This window comes from Terrapene carolina, unplaced genomic scaffold (genome assembly GCF_002925995.2).
Source record: "Terrapene carolina triunguis isolate 2854851 unplaced genomic scaffold, T_m_triunguis-2.0 Scaffold141, whole genome shotgun sequence".
Taxonomy (NCBI): Eukaryota; Metazoa; Chordata; order Testudines; family Emydidae; genus Terrapene; species Terrapene triunguis.
This window is the reverse complement of record NW_020664492.1, coordinates 7,493,529-7,516,910: the sequence shown is the minus strand read 5'-3', so window position 1 is coordinate 7,516,910 and position 23,382 is coordinate 7,493,529. Positions and strand designations below refer to the sequence as shown.

The following is a 23,382-nucleotide window of genomic DNA, read 5'->3' as shown; positions in this document are numbered from 1 at the left end:
ATAGTACACTGCTGTCCTGTTGCTCAGCATCACCTTGACTGAATGGTCTTCGATGCTGGGGAGGAAGTGCTGCCACACATAGTGAACTGCCATGAGTTAGATGATATTGCTATGGAGAGATGACTCCTGGAGAGTCCATTTTCTCTGGGCTGTGGAGTCCAAGAGTTGAGCAAACCAGCCCAGTAGGGAGGCATCCACAGGGATGACCTCAATGGTGGTGGTCATGTAAAGGGGACCCCTGCACTTGCAAGGGTCCTTCCACTGGGTTAAGACGACAAGTACTTCCGAAGGTAAGGTGAGCTGTTTGATGAGGCAGTTTCTCTTGGGGGTATAAGCCATCCTTAGTCATGCCTGAATGCAATCGAGATGCTACTGTCCATGAGGCATCACAAATGTGCAGGCCAACATGTGGCCTAATAGCTAGAGGCATGTCTATACTGTGGACTGAGGATTCTGTTGCAGTGTGGTAATGAGTCTGGCCATTGTGACAAACCTGTCTGCTGGCAGGTAGGCTTTGGCAGTTGAGGAGTCTAGAGCAGCTCCAATAAACTCTATGTGGTATACCGGGGATAGGGTGGACTTGTCTTGGTTCAAACGAAGTGAAAGACGGCAAAGGCCTTGTTGGTGGCTGATGTCGGGAAGTGAGCGGCCCTTGAGGAGCCAGTCATTTAGGTGGAGAAAGTCGGTTAATACCCAGTGGCACAGGTTTGGCCATGACAATGGAGAGGAATTTGGAAAAGACCCTTGAGGCAGCTGAAAGGCAAAGGGTCCCAGTACTGGTAGTGATCTGTATCAATGACGGAGCACAGGAAGAGTCTGTGGGACAGGGGCATAGGTACATGAAAATACATGTTCTGGAGATCGAGGGCAACAAACCAGTCCCTGGGATCCAAGGATGGCATTATTGTTGCTAGGATCAGTCTCCAGCTCCCTTTCCCCTTAGGGACCAGGAAGTGCCTGGAATAGAATCCTCTTCCAGTGAATTCTGGCGGAACTGGCTCAATTGCCCCCAAGAAGGAGAGATTGGACCTCCCTGGAAGAGGGACAGGGAACAGGAGGTGACTGGAGGGAACAGAACAGACTAGAACAGAGTATATCCTGCTGAAACCACCTCCAGGATCCATTTGTCTTACACAATGCACTCCGGGGCAGGCAAGAAATGATAGAGATGATTCTAGAAAGGAGGGTGGAGGGTGGTTTCTCACAGCATGAGATTCAGAGAAGGGGCTGGTTTGTGACCCTTGACTGGGTAATCAAAACTGTTTTTTGTCAAAGTCACTGAATGAGACGTGATGGTTGCAGAGGGCCCTTTCTTGTGTGGTCTGAACTCCTTTCAGGGTGGCTCCATAGGCCTTGTCTAGGCCTGCTATGCATTGGCCTGGAACGTTGAGCTATCTGGGATTTACTGAACTGTCTTTTCATCGCAGGCATGTATATCTTGAGGAATTGCAGAGTTGCTCTAGAATCATTTAGGCTATGGAGAGAGGTGTCAGTGTCACTGCTGAAGAGGTTTGGCCCTTTAAAAGGGAGGTCCTTGATAGCATTCTGTACCTCCATGTACCTGGCTGTTTGGAAACAGGACACTCTGTGCATGACTATGGTCACCATCAAGGCTGTGTCAGCTGCATCAAGGGTGGCCTGCAGACAAGCTTTGGCAATGGGCTGCCCTTCTAAAATAAGGGCCTGTGATTGTTCTCTTTAGTGACCACCTGTTGCAGGACCAAAATGTGTGAATTTTGCATAATTAGTAAAGTCATATTTAGTCCTGAAGGATTGATAACTTGCAATCCTCAACCGTAGAGCAGTGGAGGAGTGGCTCTTTCACCCCAATAAGTCCAGCTGTTTGATTTTTTTATTGAGGGGTGGATGAGGAATCTATTTGCCATGGGCAAATCTTTCATTGATAGCATACACCACCAAAGAGTCGGGGGAAGGGTGGGAGAAAAAAAATACTCCAGGGCCTTAGCTGGTAGAGTATTTTTTGTCTGCCCTCTTGCAGGTAGATGAAATGGTGGCAGGCGTTTGTCATACAGTGTGGGTTAGAGCCAGCAGTGCCTCACTGATAGGCAGAGCAATTTTATTCTGGGAGTAGAATCTAAAATGTCCATCTGAGAGTGCTGAGTCTCCTGGGTTTCCTGGGGGGGAATCTGCAGTGACAACAATTCTTTTTACCACATCCTGAAAGGATCTGAAGTCATTGGCATAGGCTGGTGGGGGAAGTATGACCACCTCATTGGGGGAGGAGGAGGATGGAAGCATCTCCTCCTCCTCAGCCACTTGCTCTTGCGGTGGAGGGTCTTGCAGTATCAGTGGCTGCTGAAGTTTCAGAGGTTGTTGTTTGGTAAATGGCTTCTTGTGGGAAGGGTAACTTTGTATGGGGCCCAAGGCTTCCAATAAGCCCACGGTGATGGTTCATAGGGAAAGGGGCAGGGCCCAAGGCTACTCTGACTAGGGATGGTGAGAATGTTTGCTGGTCACAGATCAGGTCTTGTAGTTGGGAAATACCTCCAGGGAACATTGGAAGGGGAAAGAGGCAGAGTCCTGGACTCTGAATCTGAGGACATGTCTTCTTCTGTATCTACAGGGAGAGCCTCTGCATCAGTACCAGAGCCCGAGGAGGCAGAGACAATCAAGTCAGCACTCGCAGATAGGATCTTGTGCTAAGGTGTAACAGCATAGATGAGGGCTCTGGCGCCAACCAATGGGACAATACCAGGAAAGGATCCCTCTCGGTACCTCATTGAAGGGGAAAGCCTGGTTCTTCTGTGATGAAGAGGTCCTCATTGGAGAAGACCATAGTTGGTACTGGGGAGCCTGGAGGGTACATTTCAGCCTATCCTTCCTCGTCTTGTGAGATCTCTTTTTAAAGCTGGTGTAAGCCTTGCACATAGACAGGATGTGGAATTCTCCAAAGCAGCAGAGGCAGCTGGAATGCCTATTGTTGAGGAGGAAAAATTCTAATTCTAGATGCCTTGAAAATTGCACATCTTTCGCTAAACACAGTATTAGGTTGACAGGCTGCTCCAAACAAGGATTTTGTTGCACAATCAACTATGTTGGCAGTATTTTACAAACTTTGTGCAAACTTAGCACATTTTGGACTTGTTTATGAAACTTCCCATTGGCCTGGGTCAATAGTCTTATATTATGAAGTTAGCAAATACGTGGCAAAGTTCTGTGGTGCAAAAACAATCAATTTCTGGACAAGTCAGGAACTAGATGAAAAAAGCTTGTGGAAGATGGTGTCCCTGTGCTTTCACCTCAAAGAAGAGAATACTGCCATTTCATGGGGCTAAAAATATTCCTAGCTTGCAATGCTAGCTTGAAGATGCTAGTTTCCTCCCAAACAGGGCCGGCTCCAGCATTTCTACTGCTCCAAGCAAAAAAAAGGAAAATAAAAAAAAAGCCGCGATCGTGATCGGCAGCGGCAATTGGAAAAAAAAAAAGCCGCGATCGGCGGCGGCAGTTCAGCGGCAGGTCCTTCGCTCCTAGAGGGAGTGAGGGACCTGCCGCCCCCGAATTGCCGCAGGTGCCGCCCCTCTCCCTTGGCCGCCCCAAGCACCTGCTTGTTAAGCTGGTGCCTGGAGCCGGCCCTGTTCCCAAAACAAAGACAGAGAGACTCAAGTTACTAGGCCCTCTAGCCAAGGAAATAAATGAGTTGCAGAGAATGCACAAGACTGACCCAAATAATGAAAACCTCCTACATTCTCTAATCAATGCCAAATATAAATATAATGAATGCTTATCTAGCCACATCAAATTTACACTCAACAGGGTCAAACAAAGATATTATGAATGGGGCGAGAAAGCAGGTGAACTACTTGCCTGAAGACTTACAATGGAACTAGTCAACAATATTTGTTCCTTATTACAAGATGATAGCCATCCTTGAAGCAATAGATGTAAATAACAATTTAAGCAATTCTATCAAGCTTTATATAAATCAGACAACCAGTGTGGCTCTAATAAATTTGATCATTTTATTGAAGGTCTACCTTTTAATTACCTTACCTCAGAACTCGTGCTCTTTATGGACAAAGCTTTCACAACAAAAGAAATCGAACAGGCTATAAAAAATATGAATTCCAGGAAGGCCCCTGGGATAGATGGCTTTCTGGCATATTTCTACAAAACGTTTTTTAATCAGCTTATCTTCTAGTCTTTCAAAGGTCTTCAGTGAAATATTCCAAAAAGGAACCACATCTCATGACATGAGAACTGCTTTAATTACTTACATATTAAAGAACAAAGATGGTCGCAACTGTGGCGACTTCTGCCCCATATCTCTATTAAACACAAACTGCAAAATAATTGCAAAAATTTTAGTGACACAACTAGACACCATCATCCCATCAATTATACACACAGATCAGGTAGGTTTCATTAAAGGAAGATTGGCTGCTATAATACAAGAAAAATCACACACTTCATCCAGCAAACTCAGATTTCAGATGTTCCCTCCATAGCTTTATCTTTAGGTGCAGAGAAGGTCTTTGATAGAGTTGAATGGCCTTATATAATGGCTGTCCTAAAAAAATTCGGATTTGGACCAGTATTCCTGAACTGGGTCAGTGGATCATACAATTCTCCCCTTGCTTCACTATCAACTAATGGAATTATTTCTCCCACATTTCAACTAGAAAGACACACATGACAGGGCTGTGCCGTCACCCGTCCTTTCTAATCTCTCTCTGGAATCACTGGCAATGCACATATCTCAGGACTCAGCCATTGAAGGTGTGACTATAAACTGGAAAGAATACAAAATCAGTTTACATGCTAATGACAATTTTTGTACTGTTGAAGGATCCATCCTCATCATTCCCATCACTGTTGAATGTAGTTGACATTTTTGGAGAGATCTCTGGTTTTCACATTAGCTCGAATAAATCAGAAGTGATGGATATATTCAGAAGACCAGATCCTTCTCAGTTTCAGCATTTTTCATTTCAAATATGCAAGGAAATAACTTAATTAGGTGTTAAGATATATCCTAAGCTTCCAAAAATTGTTTCTATAAATATGGACTATATATATTAAAAGAAATTTCCAAGGATGTAGAGAGGTGGCATCTCCTCCTTCTTTCTTTACTGGGGAGAACAAAAATAGCCAAAATGAATATCTGCTCAACATTGACTTACCGTATATACTTGATCATAAGCCGGTTTGTTTATAAGCCGCCCCCCCCCGCCCCCAAGATGGATAAGTAAAAATGGAAAATTTTTATAACCCGTTCATAAGCAGATCCTATAAATCAGGGGTCAGCAAACTTTGTCTCCCGGGTCATCAGGATAAGCCGCTTGTGGGCCAAGATGGTTTATTTACCTCAAGCGTCCGCAGGCATGGAGGTAAACCTAAGTAAACAAAGTGTCCCAGCGTGCCAGCTGCTTACCCTGACTGGCCGAGACAGCAACTGGTGGGGAAAATTTGGGGGGGGAGAAGCTAGGAGTCAGGGAGTAACCCCTGTGACCACCCCCCACATGTCCCCACCCCTAGCCCGGGACCCCCACACTCTCCCCATCCCATCCCTTCCCACCTTATCTGGGGAGGGCCGGGGAGGATGTCTCTGGCCTGGCTCCAGGACATTTAAGTCAGGGATCTCAAATGTCTGGCCCGCGGGCCATCTATGGCCCGCAAGCCTCCCCAGTGTGGCCCGCGGGGCTCCAGCAGTTTTGGGGCCGGGTCTCTCTCTTGGCCCCACCTGCTGCCCCCGGGCCCTCCCCACTCAGGGGCCCCGGCAGCGCAGCAGAGCTGAGCAGTGTCTGCCTGCTTACTTCAGTGGCTGCCAGCCCCTCCCTGCGGCCCAGGGGTGGGGCGGGGCTGTGCCTCCGTGCGCTGCCCCCACCCCGAGCGCCCCTGCGGCCAATGGGATGCTGCGGGGGTGGTGCCTGGGGGCAGAAGCGCGTGGAGGCCCCCTGGCCTGCCCTGCCTTGGAGCCCCAGGTAAGCACCACACCCCCGCTTCCTCCCAGAGCCTGCATCCCTTTCCCCTCCCCACACCCCCCGCAGCTCCCAAATTCCCTCCCAGAGCCTGCACCCCCTCCTCACATTCCCCCAGCCCCCAAACTCCCTCCCAGAGCCTGCACCCCCTTCCCATGCACCCCGACAGCCCCAAACTCCCATCCCAGAACCTGCATCTCCTCCCCACACACCCCTCAGCCCCCAAACTCCATCCCAAAGCCTGCACCCCAGGCCCCCCCCCCCCCCCTCTCCCCCCCCCCAAACTCCGTCCCAGAGCCTTAGGCAGGTGGGGGGGGCGGAGTTTTTTGGGGGGCGGGTTCTGGACAGCATGAGTGACACTGGCCCTCTGGGAGGATTTGAGGACTGGCACTGGGCCTAAGGTAAACTGAGTTTGAGACCCCTGGTTTAAGGCTAGATTGGCAAAATACAGAGGCAAACAGCCACATGCCAACCTTTTGCACATCCTCTATACCTGCCAAAAAATGCATGTTTCTGGAACACCATATTCAGTACTTTCTCAAAAATTTTGAGTGTCCCTATCTTTCCTTCTCCAAGTTTGTGTATTTTAGGGATGCTGTATGAGACTTAGTATTGCCAGTTAGTATTAAGGAATGGATTGCAGGAACCTTTAGTGGCCAAAAAAAGAGTTATTTTGAAAAAAAATGAAATCTGCAATTCCTCCCTCATACACAGACTGGCTGAGTCAGCTCTCTGCTACTGCATTAATGGAAAAAATTACTATCTACTAGAAATGCTTGGAAAAATATGAAGATGTCTGGTTACACATGAAACTATTGCATATTTTTGCAGTTTAGTATGTATTAGTCTCCAGTACTCATAGGTTTATGTTCTCACTTATTTATCTATTTAGTCACTTTAATAATTAATGCCCTGCGTGACTTCTATGGGTTCAGTTTTGTTTGTTTTTTCCATGTTTTGCAAATAATTAATATTGAATTTTCTTATTTATATTCTATTTCCATTGTGTGCATGTATTTTTATTTATGTTTTGAGTTTCATTATGTGTTTATATTTTATACAAAAATAAAAATAAAGTTAAAAGAAGAAAATTCTAGTTTGCTAATATTATGAATCACCTTTTCTGTTGTTGTATTTAGTTTAGCTTTGCTGTTATTAAAATCTCTTCGGGAAACTATGTTGTACATTTAGCATCCAATATCATGTGGAGGAGAGTAGAAAGACTAGCAATCAAGAATGGAGCAGACAGGCACAACAGCCAATCATTTTGTGTATAGTTGTGCTTTCAATTAGAGAAAAACAGTGTCCTTATTTGTACTGTTTAGGGGGACACTGTACACAGTATAATTTATTATTTTAGTTTTCAGGTTTGCATGCCCTCAATCCCCTTTCTCTCCTCAGAAAAAGAGACTGACAGGACACTTTGAATAGATGCTTATTATTTTACAGCAAGTCAAATTTTGGTCTATCAACATCTATAGTTAGCATATTTAGCAAGGGAAGAAACACAGAGCTAATTTTCAAACTTGGGTGCCTACAGTAGCCTAAATCTACACTGAAGTGCCTAAAATGGTTATTTTCCAGTAGTCGCTTAAAAAAAGGACTTAGGTGCATAACTTTAGGCATCAAAGCTTGAAAATGGAGCCCAGAGATTGGTTGCAGTGTTTAAAGCCTAAAGAAGGGTAGCAAAAGAACAGAGTGTGACCCTAGAGGAAATAGGGAGGAAAACATGTTTTAATATGGGTGTTGTTTCCTTTTTGTGAGGGAATGGATGTATTCCTAAATTGATGTAAAGATGCTTAGACATTATGGTAATTAGCAACTTAGAACTGTGAATAGTAATCAAGGCCCCATATACTCTGTGGCTAACTGAACCTAAACTGTGCATGAAGGTCCTTGGATTCTGTGGCATACTGAAGCAGCAGACTAGAAACTGTGCAGTAGCTTCATTTAAAAAAAAATCAAGCCGTGTAATGAATTAGATATGAAAATAATCAGTCAGAGTAGCCGTGGTGACATCTAGTTTGATATTAAATTCAAATTATTTTAAATTGTCCCCACGTTTTCAATTTTTGTGATGGTGCAGATTTTTAAACTGGCAACATATAAAAGTTGCCAGAGGGAAGCAGAAGGTTTTAGGAGCTGGATAGGGTATGGTAGGAGCTCTGGCACGGGGGGGAAGCATGGAAGGGACTTTGGAATTTTGGGATAAGAACATGAGCTGGATTATTAGCAGCAAAACAATTAACAGTGTTAGATATTTAAACAGTCATCTTTAGTTTTCAGAGTTAGTTGTCCTTTCAGATAAATGGGGCATTTAACATCTTTCTCAGCTATTGTTTCAGGCTGTCTGCAGACTCAAGATAAAAAAGTATAAAGTGATAGTATTTTGCTAAGGTTATCTTCAGGTCTAGATACATAATATTTTAGAGGAAAACTGTGATCCTAGGGCACATTTATGCAGCAGAGAGTATATTCTGTGGCCAAGTAACCATGCAATACAGGAGGTTAACACACCATACTAAGTAATTCATTACTACTACTATTTAATAATGTAGTGGAGGCGGTGGTGTCTATGTTCTCACCTAAAGGTATTGTTTTAGAATTCCAAATCTATTTTCTTACCTTAAACAGAGAGGAGAACACATGAAATGTATAAACTGCGCAGGACCCATCAGAATCGCACATGAGTTGGTTGATATGACTACGCCAGGCTTCTTCTGCATCATCACATGCAGCTGGCTGAAATGCAGCAAGGATGGCAGAAAAGAACGGAGAGGGAGGAGGGGAGGCATTTCTGTCACCTTCACCAAAACTGGAGGAGAAGAGAAAAATAAACCATCTAACTCTATAATGCAAATACATCCAAAAGAGGCTGTAGATAAGATGCTTATTGTCTTAGCATGCTGCAATAAATTGATGTAATCTGAATACCACTAAAGTATCTTCCTATCATAACTAGAATCTTGTCAATTACTGCTTGAGACTGGTGAGATGTGAGATTATAACTCAATAGCTCTAAATCAGAATGCCCACCCATAACTTTTTTCCTTAAAAATATGTTTTACAAGTAAGTGTTTTTCAATTATCAATTTTATCTTTCTTTTTCTTTTTGTGTATTGAATACATTCAAAAGGTTGAGCTTAAGCATCTGCAGCACACACTACTGGTATAAGAAAATGTTGTCTTAGTAACATATGCACAATTATCTACAATATTTTAAAGCACTGGTTCTCAAAGCTGGTCCACCACTTGTTCAGGGAAAGCCCCTGGCGGGCCGGGCCGGTTTGTTTACCTGCCGCGTCCGCAGGTTCGGCCGATCGTGGCTCCCAGTGGCTGCGGTTCGCCGCTCCAGTCCAATGGGGGCTGCAGGAAGGGAGGCCAGTACACCCCTCAGCCCGCGCCGCTTCCCGCAGCCCCCATTGGCCTGGAGCGGCTAACCGCAGCCAGTGGTAGCTGATATTTTCCATACTTGGTTTCTGCTCAAAAGTTAACATTTTGGAAAGTTTGAGCAAATATTGTATAGCTGTTTTTGAGTAGCAGGAGAGTAAAAATGAACACACTTTCCTCATTGTTCTCCTCTCTCCCCCAAATATGTTCTGAGTAGCTTTACGGTCCATGAGGTTGGAGGAAGAAAGTGAGAATTTGGCAGAGAAATAGACCCAATTGAGGAGAAGGGCCTTTTGCTTTCAGTGGAAATTGTTTTGATATAACTCGAGTATGACCTATGGAAAACTGCACTTTGTACACGGGTAGTAAGTTTTGAAAGGGTTTTCCTGCTGTGTCGGGTGGAGATGCATTGTCCCAAGGGGAGCTCTCAGAGGAATTCTCTCTCAGGGAGGAAGAATTCTTCCTGAAACATGGTGCAACAGAGGAATGTGTTGACCAATACTTCCTTTAGAAGGTGCTAAAACACTCCCTCCTGGGCATTCCCCCTGTGGAATGGTGCATGTACATGGAGAAAACAGTCCCTGTACTCCCCTGAAAGCCTGACTGCTCTGAGAAACCTGGCTATCTGGGGATGCTGTGCCAAAGAGCCAGAGGATCCTGCAAATAGAACTTTACTAATGGCTAATACTTAGTGTACTATGGTGCTGGGCTGATGATCTTTATCCATACTTTCTAACTAATCCTAGACTTTCTTCAAGATTTCCAGGATCTCTTGAATTAGCATTGCTTTCCTGGCACCAAAGGTTGAACTTGGTCCAGATGGAAGAATAGACTTTTATTGTGGATACTCTCCTGGATGCAAGCAAAATCCTGATCAATTTGGAAGATAGGCCTAGTATGGTTAATGCTTTCCTTCCAACAACAGTGCAGGCAGTCAATTGAAGATGGTCTGGGTGGAAAAAGGGCCTTGGAAAAGAACGTCCAGTCTGGGTGGCAGGTGTCATGTTGATTCCAATTTCAGCTCGATCAGATTGCAGAATCTCCTTGGCCAGTACAGAGCTATTACAATCACCTTCACTTATTCCCATTTTATCTTTTGGATTACTTGCCCTATGAGGAAAGGGCGGGAATGCATATAGCAGGCCTTGTGGCCACCTGCATGACCCCTATGCATGATACCAGGAGGTTCAGTAGCTGGAAGAACTGAGCTATGGTTGTTTTGGTGCACTTGTGCAGGACAGAGATGAGCTCCTGGATCTTCTGGAACCTGTAGAGTGATTGGTAGATCTTCGCCACTGAGCTCTCTCTGTCCACTCCCAGGTGGGTTATCCTTACTGATGGGATCAAGGAACTTTTCTTGATGTCTGTCACAAAGCTGTGGGCTTGCAGGAGGTCCAGAGTTCACATCATGCGCTGTAGGCTAGGTCGGATTTCTCATTAGAATATCATCCAGACAGGAGTATAGATGAGTCCCTTGTGACCTGAACCTGGCTCTGACCACCAGCATCTTCGTAAAGATCTTTAGGGATGATGAGAGACCGAATGGGAGGGTTTGGTACTGGTATTGCTTTGTGCCATAAGCAAATCTCAGAAGTCTGTGGTGGCACAGGTGGATGGGGATACGAAGACATTCGTCCGCCAGATCTATTAGGTTAGGAGATCCCCATGACACGGGGATGTCACCATAGAAACTAGGGTCTACATCAGGAATTTTGTTTTTGTCATCCATTTGTTGAGCTTTCTGATATTTAGAATGGCTCTGACTCCCCTTGTATGCTTTAGAACGATGAAGAAGCCTGTAGCGTATGAACTCTATGTTTCGGAATGATGAAGAGTAGAACCCTGAGAACTTTTCTGCTGAGGGAACAACTTCCATAGCTCCTACATCCAGCAGATGGGAGATTTAATTATGGATCAATTTGTGCTTGATGGGAATGGTAGAGATGGGGGACTGGATGAAGAAGGGGGAAGGAGGAGCCCATAGCTCAAGGGAATATCCCTGATTTACTGTCTCTCTTACCAGTTATCTGTGGTCGATACAAACCATTCTTTTGAGAAGTAGGAAATTCTGCCTTCTAGATTCAGTTCTGGGCTGAGGCATATCTGCTCATTGTCAGGATGGGTTTTTGAGGGTTGCAGGCCAACCTCTGGGCTTTCTGCTTGAACTCTGGCACCGGGGCTTTCCCTTGGTGTATCTGCTATGCTTCTTCTGGTACTTCAGCAAGGAAGAATAATGAAAGGAGCACCTCTGCCTGAAGGTGTGTTTGTATTCCCTCCTGCAGGTACTCAATGGAGAAGGGAGGCACTGCTTATATTTAGGAGCATTTTCTGCCACAATCTTATCTAATTTTTCTCCAAAGAGGAGAGATCCTATGAACTTGGAGGGACACAAGACTTGCTTAGAGTGTCTACCTTCCAAGGATGGAGCCAGACTTGATGCCTGGCCACTGAGCTGGATGCCACAGTCTTGGCTGAAAACCTCATTGCATCCATTGAAACATCAGCCACAAATGCTGTTGCCAGGGCAATTTTCTTGAGAAGAGAGCAGAAGTCAGGATGATCCCTGACCTTCAGGGTCCTGAGGTCTTCCACTCAGGACTGTGAAGCTCTTGCAAAGCACGTGGATACGAGAGATGCTCTGAGAGGGGCTGAGGATGACCTGAAGTCTCTTTCTAAGGGTAGGTCCACACTACCTGCCCAATTCGGCGGTAGAGATCGATCTTCTGGGATCGATTTATCGCGTCTCATCTGGACGCGATAGATCGATCCCAGAAGCGCTCCCCCATCGACTGCGGAACTCCTGCTTGCCGAGAGGAGGAAGCGCTGTCGACGGGGGAGCCTGCCTGTGCCGCGTGGACCCGCAGTAAGTAAATTTAGTTCGATCTAGGAAACGTCGACTTCAGCTACGCTATTCTTGTAGCTGAAGTTGCGTTTCCTAGATCGATCCCCTGCCCCAGTGTGGACCTGCCCTAAGAGTGGTCTCCACTTTCCTATCTGTGGGGTCCTTAGGAAAGAATTCCCCTTCAGTCAGAATAAACATATCTCCTGCTAAGGATGCTACTGCAACATCCAACTTTGGAACCTCAGCTACACAATTTTTTGGCTCTTGCAGCTTGTAAAATCTAAGACCATATCTATTAATGTGCTTGCCCTGTCGGGTTTTCCTCACTCCTCTTTAATCGCATCCTCAAAAGTGAAGTGCAGGGGAATTGCAGGCTCGAGGGAGGATTCTGAAGGGAAGTATTTACTTTGAGGCTTGTCTTCAGGAGCCTCTTCAGGTTGGATCTGTGGTAGACACAATCTTTTTGCATATGGCCTCAAACTTCTTTGGGGGAAATTTTTTGTTGTTGCATTTTCCCCAAATCCTGCTCACATTCAGAGCCCGGGAGAGGAGAAGGAGGCTGAGGTCTTCTCTATTTTTTGTACTTTTTCTTTCCCTTTTTGTTCTTTCTGGACTTTTTGACTTATTGGCACACTTTGTAGGCATGGCTACCCAGGGATGGCCAGAACGTGGTCTCTCGCAGCCTGCCTTACACAGAGCCCAAAGCTTTCTAGAGAGTTTTCTCTCAGAGTATTCCCTGTCAGAGTCCCACTCCCACTGGGTCAGAGATGGGGGTTTCATTACTGGAGTCCCCTGATCTGGACTGGGAGGGTGAGAGGCTATTTAGGAGTCTGGCATCTCTCTCCAAGGAATCTAAGACCTAGTTCAGGACTTGTGGGGGAGACTGGTATCCTGGTAGGGTTCTTATCTTATCGTTCCTGTTTACCCCTGAACTTACCCCCGGGGCAGGCTGGATGAAGTCCTCCTTCTCCTTAGAGCCTCTGTCTCTCCTGGCTGGGTTCTTTCATGGTGAAGTCATAGCTTCTTGGGTGCTAGGGGACCCAACTGGCCTGCCCAACTCAGTGCCCTGTGCCCTAGCAGAGGTAGGTCCAGCTGATTGGGAATGGGCTGGACAAAATTAGCTTTTTTGCTGAGCCTGAAAGTGCTGCCTTGCATATAGAGCATCATTTGGATTTTGCTTTGTGCTTGCATGGCTGCTCTGCCATGCCTGAGAATGAGTAGCGGAGCTCAGCAGGAAGCCGCTAGAGTGGAGGCTTCGGGTGGCTGTAACCATCGTGCTTGAAGCAAACAAAACAAAATGCTCGAACTGCTCAAAAAAACTGCCAGAACAATAAAGGTGAAAGAAAAGGGATGGGAGTGAAGTGAACCACCACTATCTGCTGCCACGGAGGCAGAGGATCTGGTGGCAAGCGGGAGAAAGGGGCATGGCCAGCACAAGCCACGCGCAGCTTCGAACTGCGACTGGAACCTGCAGAGAGAGAAGAGCAGCCCATGTGTAGCAGAACTGTGGGAGACACTGGGCTCAGAGTGGCTGCAGTGTGTATGTACCAGAACCTCAAGTTGTTCCAACGTATGCTGAGGGGCCATCCTTGCACACAGCACTCACAGGATTGGAGGAATGAAAAGGTGAGAGTTATGACATCCTTGCTCCCCCTACCCCCTGAGACACAAGGGGTGAGATTTCATGGATGATCTGACTCTTGAATGTTAATCATACAAAACATTTTTTTTTTGGTGAAATGTACTATGCACATGATCAGTGTAACTGTACAGATGGATGCACAAATTGTATATAATTTCTCCTATGAGGAATGTCTTGCCCTGTTTTTCAAGTGTTAATAAATTTGGTTGAGCAGATAGATATTTTTCTGAGTTGTCCTCTCCACAGTCCTCAATTCCAATGAGTTTTTATTCCAGTTGTGGCCAACATAGCTAGTGGGGATATATTGTTTATGAAGATATATTAAGAAATTAATTACATTGCTACATCTTTGGTCTGTGTTGTAGAAGAACTTTATACCCCACAGAGTATACCAGTACCTGGCAAGAGCAAACTGCTCCAACAATCTGTCCCCTTTTTCTTCAGTCTCTGTTATATCCAGGCTAAGGCTATCACTGCATTCAAATGCTGCCGGGAGTTCATTTGTAGACCCAGAAAGGTCATCTTCATGTACTGTTGTATCTTCCTCTTCATGTGCAGCTTCGCCCTGAGAAAGCAAACAACAGCAATAACGTTTTAGAGGAAACAGCAAATTTAAAATGTATCATTTTGGCTCATAAGCAGACAAGCTAATATGTAAAAATGTATATTTAACAACATTTGTTAAGCAACAGAAATATAAAGTGAAAATGAAAAAGACTAAAATTAAGTTACTTTTGATCAGAAATTGTACATATTTGTACAATCCATTCCCTTAATCAAGATGTTTTTAAAGAAACGTCATCAGCATGTTTTGCGCCTATGTTTACATAGTGACTTTCATTCAGAAAGGCTCCAAAGCACTTTTAAAAAGTGTATATAGGGATTATGCGCCCACCATTTTGGAAATGCAACAGCCTCTTTTTGTACTTTGAAACCTCCTGTGTTCTTTTCCCATCTCTCAGAACCCAATCAGCTTCCTGGGTGATCCCTATCCCAGATCTAACCTCCTTATATTCCCCTGAGGCTTTTCTTTCCTGTCCCACTTTTAAACCTGAACAAAGTTAAGCTCAATCCCAGTTCTCTCTACTTTTTTGTTATTCTGCATCCTCAATGGGGTGCAAGTCAGTCTCTGTGGGAATGGATGACATCTTCAAATCACACCTTCTCTTGGGCACCTTTCAGATTAGAGGTGCCTCACAATGCATTATATAACTGACTTGGGGGAAGCTGTGTAACATGGGATTTGAAGACAACAGTTGGCCCTTCATAGATTACCACACTTGCTCAGCCCTGCAACAGATTCCAGATATCATGAGGTGTGTGTGTGTATATATATAGAAGGAAGGATGGGAAAGTTGTTAGGCTCAGGTCAGCAAGAAAGCAAATTGCTGTTGAAGAAAGAAATGAAGGTTATCTGGTTAGAGTGCAGGAATAGGAGATAGTGGGGGTGGAGGGTCAGATACTGCACAATTAGAAGTACTATATTCACGTTATGCCTTCCTTTGTTTTAGGGTTAGCAACTGCATTAGCCACTTTGAAATATGGGAGATCAGATACATGGACCATCGGTTTGTTTTGGTTATGGCAATGTCAGTGTTCTTATCAGAAGAGATAAACTCTAGCTGAGTTAGGAGGAAGAAAGGAAGATGATATAAAGAAAAAGCTGGGATATAAAGGAGAAGTAACCATCAAAGGTTCAGTTATGTTGTAACATGCTTCCCGAATATGAGGGGTTTAGATATTCCAATGATAGGAGCCATGAAAATACCAGAGATAGATAGATCTGAATCTCTGAATATCTTTTAGGTTTTCCCATCAGTAGTCTCTAATTCCTTATTAATAATCTACTAATTGTTGCAATCTTTGCCCTTAGAGACATGACAAAGTCACTTAATTTCTTTCCAGGCTTAAAATGGTGCCATCTTGTTCTTATCTTTGGTACTTGCTTTATCTTCGGTGGTTGAAAAACTGACTATACATTGGCAGATACTTTTTGGCACAGGAATGCTTAAGAAGAACCTTGAAAAAGAGACATAGGTTTGGAAAGGTTTCCCTTTCCCCTACCTACTCTCATTGTTTGTTGCTGTCACTCCTTGCATTGTGTCTAAAACTGATGTAAGATTCCTGGGGAAGGGACCATGTCTTCTGTGGTTGCCTGTAAAGTGCCTTGTACAATTTTTGGCACTATATAAAAAGCAACAATTCCTCCTCTGCATTGCTAACCTGCTAGTACAGTAGTAAATATAGGAATAAAGAAACCAGGGGGGAGTGGAGCTTTGCTTTTACTAGACTAAGTAAAATTATTTAGCTGCAAGTTTCAAGTTTTTGTAATGAAAGACTGGATGAGATAAGCTTTTGAGTCACACACAGCTCTTTTCCAGACCTGAGGAAGAGCTCTGTGTGGCTCAAACGCTTGTCTCTCTCACCAACAAAAGTTGGTCCAATAAAAGATACTATCTCACTCACCTTGTCTGTGGAAAGGTCCCTATCAACTTGGGTTATGCAGTTCATAAATGTTAAACCTGTTGTGGGACTAACCAAATCTGTGTATCAGTTTTACAAACAGCTCACCGTGTGTTTTCATTCTCTACTCCTTTACAGATTGCAAGCATTCAACTTTGTACCAAACATGTCAATATGAGGACAGGGACATTACGTGAATTTTCATGATACTGTTTTTTAAATTAGGCATATATGTAGCATATAACATTCATGAATAGTGATCTATGACTTTAATTTACAGATCAATAACTATTAAAAGGACTCTAAAACATTGGTATCAAGTGGGAAGTAGTTGTAGCCTACAACAGAATCTCTTTGACTAGAGCTACTTGAAATAAAATGTTATCAACCCCTGCCCACTCAATAACACTCTCTCATTTATTTTCTTTCCTTGCCTCATTCTCTTATTTTCTTGTTATGTGAAAAGTACCCAACTCAGCCACAACAGCCTGACTGGTAACCCTATTGTGTCATAATGATACACATAATATCAGATTACTCTAATATTTTTGTTGTATCACCTGTTCTTTCTTTTCTTTTGTATTGTGGGAGGGAGGGAAGGAAGGGTAAGGTTCAGCTGATATACTGTAATGGAAGTATTACCAAAAAGAAAGAGAATTAACCATCCCCCACCACACACACACATTGATAATCTTTTACCAACCTTTCATAATGACAGAATTGTGTCTGCAGGAATGGTTACTTCAGACAGCTGTATGGAACAGTGTTTTGCAAATCTTATATAATACTGCAATTAGGCATTTAACATTCTGACAGTATGCCAAAAGGCAAGAATTGAATCCAGTGCACACAACTGCACAATAGGTTCCCACATACAAAAAAATCTCACAAATACATGCATACACCCACACCCAGTTAGCATATTATCCTATACAAATCAGCATGAAGAACATTAGGAGTATTTCTAAAGCATTTGCAACTTCAGAGACTCATATATGTATCTTGCCATTAGTTAGTGGCATTCATACTATGTAAAACGCAAAATACTTAATTTAAAAAGACCAAAATAGAAAGAGACAAATGTTAAAAAAGAACTGTATGGGTCACACAAGAGTGTGTGAAAATATATATATATATAAAAAACACACAAACACTCTATACTACTAGGGGAAGAGAAAACATACTTGCCCCTGCATTCAAACCCCTCATGACATTTTAAAAATAAGCTATTTTTTAAAAAAAGTTCATTTAAGGAGAAGTATAATCAGAAAGTTCTCAAAACTTCTTCACCTTAGAACCCTCAGACACCTGGTGATTACTCATGTCAGGCAAAGACACTTCAAAGCTAGATGTTCTTGTATTAAAATGATGCGGGGCAGGTGCGGTGGTATCACATGATGTAGAAAGAGAGTCCATGTGAATTGTATCCTCAGAGGGGGAAAGAGTCATGATCTGTTAAAAAGAATAATAAAAAATAATAATAATTAATAAAAGAACCAGTTATGAAGCTCCTCTATCACATGCCCTTTTATTATACTGAGGTCACAGCCCTGCCACAGTTAAGGTTAAGACCAGGTTTCTGGTTAAAGCTTGACTCTAAGTGCTCTAAAATCTACATGGTTACTCAGAATGCAAACTGAAATTTGATGTGCCTCATGGGAGCATGGGGTTTTGTTAATGGACCAAACTTGGGACCATTTGCCCAAAGGATTTCAGGATACAGTCTCTGGAAAAAAAACAGCTTTTCTAAGAGTTGAGAGATTCTGGTAACCTTTTTTTGCTCACAGACAGAGATTAAACCAAGGCTCAGATCATCCCACTAAGATGTCCAACACCCGAGGGTTATCCCAACAGAGTGCATGGCATCTGGGGGTGAACTCAAATTAAAAGGTTATTTCAAAAAGATTTTTTATCTCCTGTTTAGAGCATTGCAAGCCTTGCACACTGATATGCTAAAGAAATTACACTGAGCACGTGGGGAAAGAGGATTTAACAGGATTATTAACCTTTAAAGTTCCTGGGCAGTTCACGGGGCTAAGCAATAGTCCTTGGACTCTAAGCAGCTGGCCAGTGACAGATCAAGTCCCACTTTGGGCAGAAATTTGGAAAAGCATGGATGGGTGCTGTCATATTTTTCTTTTTGAGGGGAACATAATTCATATGTTTTGTATTCATCTTCATATGTATTCGTATTTTCATAAAAAGGAGATATGTGAATGTTTGCTTGCATTTCATGGGGTAGAGGAATGGGGGGGGGAAAGGAGTGAGGGGGTTAGGACTGCATTGAGGGGAGTAGGATAAATGGGGATGGGTAGTAAGGGGGAAGAAGGGTTGGGGGGCTCAGGTGAGGGAGAGAGACACAATGGGGTGAGTGGCAGGAGGGCTGGGGGAGAATAGGGGCAGAGGTGTCTGTCCACCCCACATTCTCCCCTTCTGTTTATGAGCCAGGCTCTGGGGTGTCTGAGTCCCTCTTCCTCTCCTTCCCCTCCCCATGTGATCTGCAATCTGGAGAAGACCTGCCACTCTGGGTGGGGCGTTTAGAACAGGCATCCTTGGAGCATGCATTAGGGACACAGTGCTGAGGCCAGTGTGAGGAGCTCAGGACTCCAATGCTTGATGACACATATCAGAAATGCTCCAACCCTTGGGAAGAAGGAAGGGAATGCTCACTGACAGGATTGGAGCAGTTCACAGGTCTCAGAACTATTGTTTCAGGCTGTATGCCTATCCCTGGGGTATTCTCTTTCAGATGAGAACGTCTCCTTGAGATGAATGGGCCACTTCACACCTCTCTGAGCCTCTGACTTTGAACTTCAAAAGGGAGCGGCAGGGCGATTAGGGGTGTAAGAGTAGGTGGGAAGAGGGCAGAGTGGTTTTGGTCAGGGAGGGATATTAAGCATAAGGTATAAATGGGAATTGGTGGCAGGGGAGAGAAGAGAGGTTGGGGGGCTCAGGTAAGAGGGAGGGGTGAAGATTAAGGGATGTGGGAGGGGAGAAGATGGGAAGGGTTGGAGAACATGAGGGGTAGCAGAGGAAATTGGCTTAATTAGATGGGAACAGGAGAGGGGATCTGGAAATGTTGCAGGAATGGTGGGGCAGGGGTTGAGAAGGAGAGACAGTATTCTCTTAGATGCTTAAAGTTACTGTAACAACCATATAATAAAACTCTCAAGGTTTTGGGACACAGACCATGGATGAGATTTGTCTCACTGGCCCTGTTAGCAGCTACACATTTCAAAGCACGACCATTATCCCCACTCCACTATAACAAAATATATGTGGGGGGGGAGGTGAGGGGAGGAACACAGAGGAATCACATAGCAACTGCATGGCCTAGTGGAAAGACCTCTAGGCTGGGACTATTCCTGGCTCTGCCACTGGCCTGCTAGGTGACCTTGGGCAAGTCACTTCATCACCCTGTGCCTCAGTTTCCTATCTATAAAATGGGGACAATGCTGTAAAGTTCTTTCAGATCTACTGATGAAAAGCCCTATACAGAAGCAAGGTTTTTTGATTATTACTTAGCCAGAGTAGCCTTTCAGCTGCAAACCTAGGTGAGAACTATAACCGTCTAAATGACCACTAATCTACCAACAAACATTTCTCTTTCTGTTTAAAAAACTAGGAAATGAAATGGCAAAAAACTGTTAACACAGAGGCTTGGTCTACACTGAAAACTTACATCAGCATAGCTACATCTCTCAGAGGTATGAAAAATCCATACCCTTTAGCAATGTAATTAAGCTGACCTAACTCCTGGAGTATACAGCGTTAGGTTGATGGAAGAGTTCTTCTGTTGATCTAGCTACTGCTTCTTGGGGAGGTGTATTAACTATAGCAATGGAAGTACCCTGTCATGACCCAAGTTCATGGGAGCAGTCATACTCCAACCCTCCACCTGGCAGCCTGCTGACAACTGCTTCCCTAGGATCCAGGAAGCCCAGCCCCAGTTTGAGGTTCCCTCCCTGAGGGTCTATTGGTGGAGTCCCAGAGCTGCTGATTAGCCCGCTGGCCCTACTTAAAGCAGGAATAGAAAGCTGTCTGAACAACTGGGTCCACCCTGCCCTGGACTATGTGTCTTGTGCTTCTTGCTCCTGCTCCCCCGGCTTGATTTCCAGGTATCCTGACCTCGCTTGACTCCTAGCATCTAATTCATGGTTCTGATCTCCAGTTTGTCTCCTTCTGATCTCCTTATATCCTGAACTGGCTGACTCTTGTCTCATGAGTGTGGACTCTGGCACTGATCACTAGTCTGGCAGCCCACGACCCGGCTGTGACAAACCTCTTCCATTGCTGCAGTGAGTGTCTACACTGAAGTGCTACAGTGATACAGCTGCAGTGTTGTAGTTGTGCCACTGTAGTGTTGAAATGTAGACATACCCAGAGTTAAGGCTGTTTCTGACAGCTTGTGCCCTTCCAAAACATTGAGTTAAGCAAAACTCATACTTCTGAAAACCAAGGAATACAGAGTTCAGGTAAACGCCAACACAACCGTAACTCTTCCTCTTTGAGCGATGCCCAATACACTCATAACGCACACATTCCCACACTGTCTTTTCACTGTAATGGACAGGCACTAACTGCATTTGCCCTACATTTAAGCACTAAGCCTACTCCCCCAACGGAATATCACACTTGTAAAATTTAACAACTTCATATCCTTTTACAAAGCCTTTACACTTGCACACTTGATACCATCTCAACCTATCCCTTCCTCTATCATTAAATCCACAGACTGCTCTCAGATCCTACCTCACTACTGACAATTCCTATGTCAAGAAGATCCCCGTGCCCTGCTGCTGACACAACATACGCAACTTTGTACTGAAATGATGCAGACTGGAACCTCAAGATACATGTGCACTTCTTTCCTTTGATAACACACATGGGTGGGGTGGGAGGACTCAGACCTAGATATCCTCATATCACAGTCAGAGATCTTCTAAGCTACTCCAACTTACTCTTCCACCATTCAATACAACTACATTTAACATAGTGAATGCAGATGGAATGCATGCAGATCATTCCCAGTGACTACTGCCAGCTCCGGGTCTGGAAGGGGCGGGGGAGTGGAGGGGGACGGACAGATGGACAGAGTTAAGGTTGTGTTGGTGTTTACATTCTCTCTGTATTTCCTGGTTTTCCAGAAGTTTGAGTTTTGCTGTACTTGACATTCTGGAAGGGCATGAGCTACACCAGGCAACTTTATCTCTGCATTAACAAAGTTTTTTGCCATTTAATATATGCATGCAATGCAAACACTGTGCTAATGCTACCTTCCCAATGCTGTTGATTAGCTTGTTTCAGCTTGTATACTTTTCATTTTATAATCTTTCAAATTTTTATTCATATTTAAACATCCCAAAGGTGAATTTTTCAAAATCGGATGCCTGCTACATTTTATAAACATTATACATCTGAAGGATTTAACATTGGCCATTTAAGCAAAACTAATAGCTTTGCTGAATAAAGTGCTACTTATCAGATCTGACACTTCCTGTGTTTAGTACTTTCATCAAAATTCTTTTCCATCTTCAGTTAAAGGACAAGCGAGCCATTAGAAAGCACTCAGTTACATGACATTTGGCATCCCAGTTGATCAGTTTGCATTTAAGCAACAGGAAATTAAAAGATCAGTTTATTTTAAAAAAATCTATCTATTCTTAACAAACTGTAAATTAACTACTTACTAGGTCTGAATGTTCCAATATTTGGCTTGTTGTTAGGTCCTCCTCCTCTGATGACTCATCAGAGTCCTCATGGTTCATTTTATTTAGGCTGGGTGTACTTCCTGAAAGCTGGCTTTCCTCCAGAAGCTGCATATCGCATTTGTCCAGACTATCTAAGGAACGTCTGCGCACTCCCCAGTTGAAATTGTCCATACTCTCACCCTGAAAACACACGCAGGCTCAACTTGCTTCCTATACTATTATATAAAATTACTTTCAAAATTACTAATAATTTGTTCTAATCTAGCAGAAGAATGTTTTTGATATAAAAATATAGTACAGATCTTATATGAACACAATTTTGTTAAGCAATAAAGTAACCAGAAGCTACTGAAACTTTCTAAGACTCCATCTGGAAATAAGAGCAATAAAGATGGAAATAAAAGTTAAATAAATATTCATTATTTTGAATACTAAGTGTTTTTCATGCTTTACTGCTTTAAAATTTTGCTTTATATGCATATCTATCTCAATGTCAATGAAACAGTGACAGGTTAAATAAAAATCTTAAAGCCACTTGAAAAGATTTCCGCCCCCCATAATGTTACTGTAAAACATTAGGATCAATCAACAGGACATGTTCATGGTAATATTTCAATAGCAAATCAGATGTTAAATATTTTAGATTCTCTGTACTACATACATAACCACAATAATGAAATGCAAAGTTAAGGCAGATTTGAATGCAGCTCTAATTTTGCATGCACAATGCAATGGCTAAAGCAGCACAGCTTTTTAACTTTTATTCTAGGCTTATGATTGATTTTTCTTTATAAACTGGACATTTTTTTCCCCAGAAGTAAGCTGACTAGTATGGACCAACATTTCAGTTTTTAAAAGGGACACAGTCAACTTAAAAATCAAATTTGTAGCTGAATATTTTCTTCCTATTTAAGGTTCTGAGTCTATGCACACTTACGCAAATATGAGTTAAAGCACAATGGGTAAGTATATGCAGGATCAAGACAATAGTGGCAAACACTATCTAAGATTGTTATAAATGAATAAAGTTACTGAAAAAAATATTTCACACTATTTTTTCCCATTTGTTTACTTTGTGCATTTGACAGTACTTTGTATGTAGTCAGTTTCACTAATTCCCTTCTATGGGCAAGTTAAGGCCAAGTCCTTGCAGATATTTAAGCATATGCAAAATTTTACTCATGTGAGTAGGCCCACTGAGGTTAAAGGGGCTCTGCCCAAGGCCAAGCGTTTTCCAATTTGGATCCAATTGCAGGTTTGGGGTCTTAATCATTTTTCCTCTTGCTAAAAAGACCCTTATAAAGACATCAACATAAGAAAAAAAGCTATGATAGGAAAAAGGATTAAAGGGAGGGGAAAAGTAAGTACAAAACCTACTTTTAAAATGGTGCTCTA

At 43.5% G+C, this 23,382-nt stretch overlaps 1 protein-coding gene across 1 annotated transcript in view; it reads right to left on the bottom strand.

Annotated features, from left to right (window-relative positions):
- LOC112112190 (protein furry homolog) overlaps positions 1-23,382 on the bottom strand; it is a 278,522-nt gene that overhangs the window by 25,361 nt on the left and 229,779 nt on the right. The window contains exons 50-53 of the mRNA XM_029911983.1: positions 21,967-22,167; positions 17,567-17,728; positions 14,212-14,378; positions 8,565-8,754 (exon numbers count right to left, since the gene is read on the bottom strand). Of these exons, the coding sequence (XP_029767843.1) occupies positions 8,565-8,754; positions 14,212-14,378; positions 17,567-17,728; positions 21,967-22,167 (720 nt within the window). The remainder of the gene's footprint in view (positions 1-8,564; positions 8,755-14,211; positions 14,379-17,566; positions 17,729-21,966; positions 22,168-23,382) is intronic.